The 12,003-nt window shown below is 49.9% G+C and overlaps 1 protein-coding gene across 1 annotated transcript in view; it reads right to left on the bottom strand.

Annotated features, from left to right (window-relative positions):
- ANAPC2 (anaphase promoting complex subunit 2) overlaps positions 1-4,432 on the bottom strand; it is an 18,046-nt gene extending 13,614 nt beyond the window's left edge. Inside the window, 3 exon segments of the mRNA XM_078882971.1 lie at positions 222-422; positions 1,734-1,865; positions 3,683-4,432. Coding sequence (XP_078739097.1) covers positions 222-422; positions 1,734-1,865; positions 3,683-3,751 — 402 coding nt within the window. The 5' untranslated portion in view covers positions 3,752-4,432.
- Between the last annotated feature and the right edge of the window lie 7,571 nt (positions 4,433-12,003).

The raw sequence follows: 12,003 nt of genomic DNA, 5'->3' as shown, positions 1-12,003 counted from the left end.
CCTCACACTCCCTCACACTCCCTCCCCTCACACTCCCTCACACTCCCTCACACTCCCTCCCCTCACACTCCCTCACACTCCCTCCCCTCACACTCCCTCACACTCCCTCCCCTCACACTCCCTCACACTCCCTCACACTCCCTCACACTCCCTCCCCTCACACTCCCTCACACTCCCTCACACTGCCTCCCCTCACACTCCCTCACACTCCCTCCCCTCACACTCCCTCGCACTCCCTCACCGTGAGGCTCTGGGACGAGGCCCCACTGCTGCAGCAGCTGCTGCCCGTGCAGGAACGGCTCCAGCGCCGCCTGCAGGTGCAGCAGCGCCGGCAGGAAGAGCTCCCCTCCCGGCAGCGCCGCCCCCCCCCTCCTCCTCCTCCTCCTCGCCCAGACGGCGCCACAGCCCCGCACCACTCGCTCCTACGGCCACGCACCACGCACCACGCACCACGCACCACGCAGCGGCAGCAGTAGCGGTACAGGCAGCAGTAGTGGTAGTGGTAGCAGTAGCAGCATGGGCAGTGGTAGTAGCAGCAGTAGCAGCATGGGCAGTGGTAGTAGTAGTGGTAGCAGTAGCAGCATGGGTAGTGGTAGTAGTAGTGGTAGCAGTAGCAGCATGGGTAGTGGTAGTAGTAGTGGTAGCAGTAGCAGCATGGGTAGTGGTAGTAGTAGTGGTAGCAGTAGCAGCATGGGTAGTGGTAGTAGTAGTGGTAGCAGTAGCAGCATGGGCAGTGGTAGTAGTAGTGGTAGCAGTAGCAGCATGGGCAGTGGTAGTAGTAGTGGTAGCAGTAGCAGCATGGGTAGTGGTAGTAGTAGTGGTAGCAGTAGCAGCATGGGTAGTGGTAGTAGTAGTGGTAGCAGTAGCAGCATGGGCAGTGGTAGTAGTAGTGGTAGCAGTAGCAGCATGGGCAGTGGTAGTAGTAGTGGTAGCAGTAAGGCAGCATGGGTAGTGGTAGTAGTAGTGGTAGCAGTAGCAGCATGGGGTAGTGGTAGTAGTAGTGGTAGCAGTAGCAGCATGGGCAGTGGTAGTAGTAGTGGTAGCAGTAGCAGCATGGGCAGTGGTAGTAGTAGTGGTAGCAGTAGCAGCATGGGCAGTGGTAGTAGTAGTAGTGGTAGCAGTAGCAGCATGGGTAGTGGTAGTAGTAGTGGTAGCAGTAGCAGCATGGGTAGTGGTAGTAGTAGTGGTAGCAGTAGCAGCATGGGTAGTGGTAGTAGTAGGTGGTAGCAGTAGCAGCATGGGTAGTAGTAGTGGTAGCAGTAGCAGCATGGGTAGTGGTAGTAGTAGCGGTAGCAGTAGCAGCATGGGTAGTGGTAGTAGTAGCGGTAGCAGTAGCAGCATGGGTAGTGGTAGTAGTAGCGGTAGCAGTAGCAGCATGGGTAGTGGTAGTAGTAGTGGTAGCAGTAGCAGCATGGGTAGTGGTAGTAGTAGTGGCAGCAGTAGCAGTACGGGCAGCAGTAAGCGAAACGGCTCCCAAGCGGAACGGCGGTGTTACGCCGCGGCTGTGTGCCACCACCACCACCACCACCGCCACCACCACCACCACCGCCACCACCACCGCCACCGCCACCACCACCACCACGTCCGTTTGTGCGTCTGCCGAACCAAACGGTTCACGGCGTTTGCGCGTCGGACGGTTTAAACGTCTCCACGGAGAACTCGTCCGTAAGTCGGGGGGGGGGGGGGGGGGGGGGGGGGGGGGGTTGGTTCAAGTGGAGGACGGGCGGCTGCACCTGCAGGTGCTTCTGCAGCAGCTCCAGGAAGCAGGGCGCCAGCAGAGACTCCAAGCCGCTCGCTCGCAGCACGGCCAGCGCCGCCTCCGGCTCCACGGGCGGGGAGCGCGGGTCAACAACCCCAGGCAGCAGCTACGGGGGGAGGGGAGGGGGGCGTGACGTCACAAAGAGCGGTGACGTCACAAAGAGCGGTGACGTCACAGAGAGCGTGCTTCGTGCGGCGGTTGGCGACGTGGCAAAGATCCCCCGCGTAGCTCACGCAGGCTGCAGGGGCAAGTGCTGTTGGCGGAGAGTGGGAAAATGTGATAAGGGGCCATCCACTGAGTGCGTACGCATGGAGGGGGGAGTGGGGGGTTAGCCCAAATGCGTTCGCTTGCGTATGGGGGGGGGCTCCACTGACAATGTACGCATCGGAAACGGGGGGGGGGGGGGTTGAAGCCTCGACAATAACAATGCAGCCGGAGGTGGATTATCTGTTTGATTAAACACGTTAATATAATTGGTTTTTTACCCTTCTATCTGGCAACAAAACTGACACCTTTTTTTACAAGGAGTCATGTTTGCATTGACCACAATACCTGCAGTCGTAATGCAAACACACAAGTCTGATAATGTATGCACTGTCCTTGAAGTTGATTGGTCCACACCCGAGACAGCTTTCTTTAGATTCTAGATTTGAAGCTTTCGTGACTGCAAGGATTCATATTCTAAGTTTTTTTTTCGGTAAAGTCACCATGTAGGTAAAAAATTAATAAAAGTAAAATAAAATAAAAATCACGACGTTTCGGAGGCAACACAAGCTTCCGTCTTCAGGTGGAACCGTCACAGCACGATTGCTGCATCAAGTAAATCCATTTTAATCTTTTACCTACGTGACTTTACCGAAAAAAATCTAAGAATATAGCTTTCTTTAGAGCCTAGCCTCACGTGGTGTTGGACCAGATGACGCCAAAAGGCGCACAACTCAAGGACAATGACGTTTTGACAGATCTTCTTGGTTCTTTCGGTAAAGCCACGTAGAAGGGAAGTAATAAAATAATAAAAATAAAACATAATAAAATAATTCTCACGACGTTTCGGCCACAACGCAAGCAGCCGTCCTCAGGTGAAGAACAGGTCTGTCTGACACTGTCTGACACTGTCTTTCCGACAGACCTGTTCTTCACCTGAGGGCGGCTGCTTGCGTTGTGGCCGAAACGTCGTGAAAATTATTTTATTATGTTTTATTTTTATTATTTTATTATTTCCCTTCTACGTGACTTTACCGAAAGAACCAAGAAGATGAATCCCTGCAGTCACGAAAGCTTTAAATCGAAGTTTAGACAGATGTTTGCGATGGATGGCCCCTAAGGTTGGTCTGGCTGGAGGCAGCATGCCCAGCCACCACAAGTGGTGAGGCCAAGCGCTACACGCAAGCACCTGTGACGATCCGCATGTGGCATCATCATCATCACGGCGGCTAGGAGATGTTGACTACCTCGCCTGGTCTACAGGAGGTCGTGGGTTCGATCCCGACCCTGACGCCTGCTGCTGCTGCTGCGTATTTGGAGTTTGCGTCTCTCTCATCATCAAGGTGGCTATGAGATGTTGACTACCTCGCCTGATAGGCAGGAGGTCGTGGGTTCGACCCCGACCCCGACCCTGACGCCTGCTGTGTATTGGAGTTTGCGTCTCTCTCGTCATCATCACGGTGGCTAGGAGATGTTGACTACCTCGCCTGGTATGGAGGAGGTCGTGGATTCAATCCCGACCCTAACAAGTAGTAGCAGTAACAGTAGCCGCAGTAGCATTACTGTACAGTAGTAGCAGCAGCATTACAGTAGTAGCAGCAGTAGTACCAGTAGCACAACACATTCGGTGAGTTGCCACAATTTGGTACCGGTTGTATCGACCCCTAGAACAACTGACGATGTTGATTGTGAGTTTGTTTGCACGCCCCGGGGGCTCACCGCTTCACGTGGAACCAGGGAGGTGAGCGCGGAGCTCCATGCCGCGCTCACCACGCCGGTGGGGTCCATGGTGGGGACGGGAGACACGCGGGGAGACACGGGGGGAGACACGCGGGGAGACACGAGGGGAGACACGCGGGGAGACACGCGGGGAGGGGAGGGGAGACACGCGGGGAGGGGAGGGGGGACACGCGGGGAGACACGAGGGGAGACACGCGGGGAGGGGAGGGGACACACGCGGGGACAGACACGCGGGGAGACACGAGGGGAGACACGCGGGGAGGGGAGGAGAGACACGAGGGGAGACACGGGGGGAGACACGAGGGGAGACACGAGGAGAGACACGCGGGGAGACACGAGGGGAGACACGCGGGGAGGAGAGGACACGGGGAGAGACCAGAGAAGAGACGGGTAGAGACACGCCGGGAGAGACAGAGAGACACAAGAGAGAGAGATACAGAAAGAGAGACACAGAGAGAGAGACACACACAGAGAGACACAGAGACAGATACAGAGAGAGCCACAGACACACAGAGACAAGCCGTGAGAGACACAGAGAGAGAGACACACAGAGAGAGCGACAAGCCGAGACAGAGAGTGAGAGAGACAGAGTGAGACACACACCGAGAGACACAGAGTCGCGGCCTCCTCGACTGGAAGCCGCGAGGGCGGGAAATTCACACGCGGAAACCACGTGTAGGCCTCGCGGCCAATCACAGGCCACGCCGCCGCCGCGGCGTCACGTTCACGCGAGCAGCCAATCAGGGGAGGCGTGACGTCACCCCACGAATGTAAACAGCCGAGGTAGAGGCGCATGCACAGCAAGTGCCGGCTGATATTATTACTGTACACTATTACTGTACACTAGTACTGTATACTATTACGGTACACTAGTACTATACACGGTTACTGTACACTAATACTGCACACTATTACTGTACACGATTACTGTGCACTATTACTGTACATTGTTACTGTACACCAGTACTACACACTATTACTGTACAATATTGCTATACTATATGACTGTACACTAGTACTATACACTATTACTGTACACTATTACTGTACATTGTTACTGTACACTATTACTGTACACTAGTACTATACACTGCTACTGTACACTCTTACTGTACACTATTACTGTACACTATTACTGTACATTGTTACTGTACACTAGTACTATACATTGTTACTATACACTATTACTGTACACTCTTACTGTACACTATTACTATAAACTATTACACTTTTACTGTACACTATTATATTATAACGGCACGCGCGTTGAGCCAGGGACTTTGCCCTAAACGTGGTTTCTAGTCGCATGAAATCACAATCGGACCTGTTTATTTGAACAAAGTGGTACACGAACATTCGGTTATAAAATATGAACGTTACTTCCAACCAACATCCACGCTTTGGCGGGGAAACAGCACGAAGCAAGACAGTACAGTATAGCGATGTCACCCACCCTCACAATGTACAAAACATTTAACAAAATATATTTTAAAACTTTTTCCAACATATTTGTGTCATCTCTCTTAACATCGAGTTTTCAAGCAGAACACATCTTTGCGAAATCTTACTGGTAGGAACCTCCTGGTTACACCAGCCCACAGGGGATTATTGTGTCCGTCCGTCCGTCGTGCATTTAAAAATGGGATGGGTGGGGCTGGGTGGAGAGGGGAGGGTGGGGAGGGGCTGGGTGGAGAGGGGAGGGTGAGGAGGGGCTGGGTGGAGAGGGGAAGGTGGGGAGGGGCTGGGTGGGGAGGGTAGGGAGGGGCTGGGTGGGGAGGGGCTGGTCACCCCGTGGTGCCCTTATAAAACTCAACGTTTAACTTACTCATGCCGGCTTGTGCCCGCCCTCATAGTCGGGCATATTTGCGGAATACACCACGCCGCCGTTGACCCTGCAGGCCATTGACCGAGCAACCCAACGTTCCTACCAGCTCCCTCCGCAGGAATGTTTTTTTAACGGTCTTGCCCCTGTACACCTTGACACATCTAAATGCAGGTGTGGCCGTCAGGAAGATACACGGATGAAATCACAAGGGGCTATTTTGGTATTCCACGCCATCCTTAGAATAAATCTAGCACGAGGTTACCGTGGGAGCAGGTTGCTTCGTTCCACAAAGCAGTATCGTCTGCCAATTTGGGTCAATGTTGCAATGTGGTGTTATTTTGTCCCAATTAAGTGATTGGGATTACTGAATTGAGGAGTGGAGTCAGCCCATGATCTCCCTGGGATGGGTGAAACGAGGAACACTTTGTGGGGAAGTCGAGCCATCTTGCTCAAGCAAAAGCCTGTAAATGGCAGACAAGCACCAACTCAATCAAACAATACCCATTCGAGCAGGAAATCACCTTTTTAAAATTATCATTTGACTTATCCTGGGCAAAGAAATTGGGACACCAGTTTGCCTGGGAAGGGGATGTGTGGTGGATAGAAAGCTGCCCAAGTTATAATATTTTTTTTTAAAATGCATATTGATATACAAATGAAAGATATATTAAAATAAAAGATATTTACAAAAATAATTCTACGAGGCAACACCTCATTTCTCTCTGGTACTATCTGCTGCCCTCGGATGAGATTGCCGCCTTCCCTCACACAGGACTATGTAAGCCGAGTCAAACGGCCAATTGAATCGTCCCCATGTGTGCGCGACCCGTTGTGCAACACGTTACCCTACTCATCTTCTTGGTTCTTTCGGTAAAGTCACGTAGAATGGAAATAATAAAATAATAAAACATAATAAAATACAATTCTCACGACGTTTCGGCCACAACGCAAGCAGCCGTCCTCAGGTGGAGAGCAGGTCTGTCGTGTAGACAGAGTCTGAATGACACACCCCAGGCTTGGAGCGACTATTTAAGCTGGGATGGAGGGGGGAAGGGCGCCTTGACAAAATAATTTGCATATCAAGAGGAGTTTAGCATATTTATGGGAAATGCAGATATGCGATTAGTACTACTTGTGAAATGCGTAGGAGGTTTGGCGGGGGATTTTAAAGTCATTATGCCCGTGCATTATGCAGGATTAGCAGCAACAAAGGGAGGGGATAGGGGTAACATTTCCATTCTACGTGATGACTTTACCGAAAGAACCAAGAAGATGAATCCCTGCAGTCACGAAAGCTTTAAATCGAAAGTTACTCTACTGTTGCGCAACTACTCACTCAGATGCGGGCAAAGCAGTCGCGGGCGACTGACGATTTACAAGCTGCGCTATTGACGATTTAGAAGCCGCGCTATGAACTTCGAGAGCCATTTCAGCCCTTGCGCAATGATCTATCAAGCGTGAACTGTGCCTTAAGGGACAAAGAGCCAAGTGGAGACGGATCAGGTGAAAGTTCAGGACCAGCCTGGTAGGAGTAATAACACTGGTCACACTTCTTTTTGGTTCTTTCGGTAAAGTCACGTAGAATGGAAATAATAAAATAATAAAATTAAAACATAATAAAATAATTCTCATGACGTTTCGGCCACAACGCAAGCAGCCGTCCTCACGACGTTTCGGCCACAATGCAAGCAGCCGTCCTCAGGTGGAGAGGACGGCTGCTTGCGTTGTGGCCGAAACGTCGTGAGAATTATTTTATTATGTTTTATTTTTATTATTTTATTATTTCCCTTCTACGTGACTTTACCGAAAGAACCAAGAAGATGAATCCCTGCAGTCACGAAAGCTTTAAATCGAAACTGGTCACAATTTTTCTGGCATAAGGTATTCCAAAGGTTTTAAGGTAATTTTGGGGTGCTGATTCCAAATCTGGAATCAGTTTTTGTCTATCACATCAGGTTTTTGAGATATCAAATATTGCATTTTCAATAAAAACTGCAGAAGAAAAATATTAAATAAATGTGGATATCTACATAAAATGATATTATAAACACACCATCCTAAAAATACAGCACCATATTTTAACACTAAAGCAGTCACTGACACGCAACAACTTGCAATCATAAGTGACAAAGTTAATTTCGGGTAAAATCAATGAAATAGGGGGATGCCGATTGCATGAAAATGAGATGTGATAGAGCAAATCTGAGATCAGATTTGGAATCGGCACCCTGAAATTAGTCTAGAACAGCTGCAAAAGTCCAGGCCAGAAAAATGTTTTTTTGTGTTGACCAGTGTAATAGTATTATAACACTAATAGGGGTTTTCCCCTTTTTTCTGGCAACAAAACTGACACCTTTTGCAAGGAATCATGCTTACTACATTAACCACAATACTTGCAGTCAAATGCAAACAAAAAAATAATTCTCTGCTCACCCCGAGCTCTCATTACTCTGGTAGTGCGTTGTCTTGGAACTGTGCGCCTTTTGGCGTCATCTGGTCGAACACCATATGAGACGAGGCTCCAAAGAAAGCTGTCTCTGGTGTGGACCAATCCGTTTTCAAAGACAATGCATAAATTTTTGTTTGCATTTGACTGCAAGTATTGTGGTTAATGTAAGCATGATTCCTTGCAAAAGGTATCAGTTTTGTTGCCAGAAAAAAGGGGAAAACCCCTACTAGTATATTTTGGTACTGGCAAAGGAGGTCCCATCATGTATTATAACACGGCTCGCTGTGGTGATGGAAACGCGGCATCGCTAGGGGGCGGGGTTCACAATGGACGCGTCAGAGAGCCTGACTAGTACAAGGCAAGGCCGTTCGCTGGCCATCCTTCACCGCGCCGGTCAAAGTGGGAGGCACAGAAGAACAGTACAACAACAGGGCAAGATTCTAGATTTGAAGCTTTCGTGACTGCAAGGATTCATATTCTTAGGTTTGTCAGTTTAACACGTAGGCTTTCGCGACCAATGTTATTCATAATCAACGATTTTTGGCTTTAGATCGCGTTATTTATAAATGTGTCGTAACCCTCCACCACCCGACACGGCCAATCAGTAAAAAAAGTGTCACGTTGACAAAATAGTTCGCTGCTTTAGCCCACCGGTGTGTTGAAGCGTGAAACCACAACATTTACAATGTTTGAGTTGTACGACGTTTCGCTGGTAATTGCATCTGGCGAATTGCCCGATGATGCTGGATGCAATTACCAGCGAAACGTCGTACAACTCAAATAGTAAATGTTGTGGCTTCAACACACCGGTGGGCTAAAGCAGTGAACTATTTGTCTTTTGTCAACGTGACACATTTTTACTGATTGGCCGTGTCAGGTGGTGGAGGGTTACGACACATTTATAAATAACGCGATCTAAACCCAAAAATCGTTATGAATTCATAGGTTTGTTCGGTAAAGTCACGTAGGTAAAAAATGTATCATTTACTTGATGCAGCAAGCGTGCTGTGGCGGTTCCACCTGAAGACGGGGGCTTGTGTTGCCTCCGAAACGTCGTGATTTTTATTTTATTTTACTTTTATTAATTTTAATTTTTTACCTACGTGACTTTACCGAAAAAAACCCAAGAATAACAGGGAAAGAGCTGGGAACACAAAACTCACTTGGAGAAAAACCACAGGCAGTCGTAACTCGGATTGCAAGCCGGGAGCTCAGCTGTGATGGCTTTGCCGTCCCTGACACGGCCATTCTGTACCCACTGAGATACACAGCTGAATCCAGGGCTTGAACCTAAGTCATCAATGGTGTTTGTGCAGTGTCTAAAACAGACATTGAGTCACCCGACGAAATCTATGCGGGAGCTTACATTTAACAAATTGTGATTGAACATATTTTATGTTCTAAATGGAAAGTAATTATAGAATCCTGAGGTGCAACTGGATTCATCTTCTTGGTTCTTTCGGTAAAGTCACGTAGAAGGGAAATAATAAAAATAAAACATAATAAAATAATTCTCACGACGTTTCGGCCACAACGCAAGCAGCCGTCCTCAGGTGAAGAACAGGTCTGTCGGAAAGACAGTGTCTGACACTGTCGGAAAGACAGTGCCAGACACTGCTTGCGTTGTGTCTTTCCGACAGACCTGTTCTTCACCTGAGGACGGCTGCTTGCGTTGTGGCCGAAACGTCGTGAGAATTATTTTATTATGTTTTATTTTATTCTTTTATTATTTCCCTTCTACGTGACTTTACCGAAAGAACCAAGAAGATGAATCCCTGCAGTCACGAAAGCTTTAAATCGAAATGCAACAGGAACATTAATATTACCCTATTCTCCAGATGATTCTCTGTGCGTGTGTCTGTGTGTGTGCGGTGTGTTAGTGGGGAGCAGTCGCGGTTACCTACAATGTGTAGGTAACATCACCAACAGGCGTGTGGTGCTGGCCATCCACCAGAGGTCGCAAACGGGTTTTGATTCCTTACCCGTACCCGGCCGCACCAGGGTCGCGTACGGGTAGGGTACGGGTATCGGGTACCTGATTGCGACCTCTGGGATGAAGCCATGTTGCAGGCGCGGGTGGGTTGATTCTAGGAACTTGAATTGTGAGAAGAGACAAGACGTTGGGAAATGAGTGACAAACGGTGACTCACCAGTGACTCACGGCCTACCCGTACCCGGCCGCACCAGGGTCGCAAACGGGTACCCGTACCCGGCCGGGTACGGGTAGCCGGATATCGGGTAGGGTACGGGTATCGGGTACCCGGTTGCGACCTCTGCCATCCACCCCCTCGTGTGCCGTGCCGGTATTTATCGGTGCTCACTAACAGCACGTGCCCCAAGTCTGTTGAGGCTAAACCGGGGAATCTTTCACTTTTGAGTGTGCAGTATTTAAGTGCACCTGTGTGTGTGTGTGTGTGACCAGATCTGTATAGTTTTAATGACACCGAGTCTTGATTTCTAGAACATCTTGCGATCTGGATAATACGGTAAACGCCACAGGAACTTTCGTGGCGATAACATTTGGAACGGGATTAAGAAAGATGCATTACACAAACCCTCGACATCATCCCTCTCTGTACACATCCAGCCTCTACCCATCGACTGGCGTGCGATGTCACTTGATCATACTTCACCACGCTGGTCAGTGCAGATCGGTGAAGACAGGGAGCATACGTAAGCGAACAGTACAATGGATTTAGCTACTCTCTGCTTCCCACAATTTAGCCCTGCACCAGGTACTCGCACAGAGGCCCACGAGCAGTTCAGATAATCGTCACTGGTGGCGATCGTGAGGAGAGGGGGGGGGAATCTAACTCGGGTGGCGGGGTTCGTAGCGCAGGGTGCTAACCACTGCGCCACTGCTCCCCACTCACGCCCTTTGATCCCTCCCGTACACACGCGCAGACAAATACAACTCCTTCAAGACGGAAGGGGCTCAAACATCTCAACACACAGGAGCCTTGTGAATATGATTGCAGAGACTCGCAGAGGTTGCTCTAGAGCGAGGGGTGAGGAACGTCCGGCCCGCGGGCCGTATGATGCCCGCGAAATCATTTGGTGTGGCCCTGCCAAGGCAACCGCAGGCGGGACTCGAAATTCAATAATTCTAGGAGCAAACCTGGAAAAGCAGTTGCGAGTAGCAGCAACATCATCATCATCAACACCAGCTAACAACATCATCAGCACCAGCTAACATCATCACACGCCTCGCCAAAGAGACGCAGTTACAGCCATCGCATTAGGGGCGAGTTAATGAAATGTTTGACCAAATATAACGGGCAAATTTTGAAGTTGATAATTTTGTATGGCCCGCGAATGATGTTGTAAATATACAAATGGCACTTGGCAGAAAAAAAGGTTGCCCACCCCTGTTCTAGACACATTGATGAGCGCTGTTGTTACAATGGCAACACTGTCGTCACGACAACACCGCCTGTGTGAGTGTACTAAGTGTGCTCACTGCCAGGGTACTCACCATGGCAGCGTTGTCTGACCCGCAATCGCCCAGACTCATGCACTCACCAGTTCAATCACACCGTGTGCGTTTATGTCTGTGTGTCACTCTGCCTCCATGTCTGTGTTTGTACCCATCGACCCACCTACTCACCCACCCCTTCACTCATTCACCCCTCACTCACTCGGCCACCCCTTATCTTATTCACTAACTCCATCATCCACCCACTTACTCATCCCCCCCCCCCCGACTCTCACTCACCCACCCCCTCACCCACTCACCCTCTCACTTGCCCATCCACCCCTAACTCACCCACCCACTTATTCATTCACTCACTCACTCACTCACCCACTCACCCCCTAATTCATCCACCCACTCACCCCCTAATTCATCCATCCACTCCCTCGCTCATTCCTCCACTCACCCACTCACCCACCCACTCACCCCCTAATTCATCCACCCACTCCTTCGCTCATACCTCCACTCACCCACCCACCCACTCACCCCCTAATTCATCCACCCACTCCCTCGCTCATTCCTCCACTCACCCACCCACTCACCACCGGCCCTCG

This window comes from Lampetra fluviatilis, chromosome 68 (assembly GCF_964198595.1).
Source record: "Lampetra fluviatilis chromosome 68, kcLamFluv1.1, whole genome shotgun sequence".
Classification (NCBI taxonomy): domain Eukaryota; kingdom Metazoa; phylum Chordata; class Hyperoartia; order Petromyzontiformes; family Petromyzontidae; genus Lampetra; species Lampetra fluviatilis.
The sequence above is the reverse complement of the archived record's forward strand: the minus strand, read 5'-3'. Positions and strand labels throughout refer to the sequence as shown.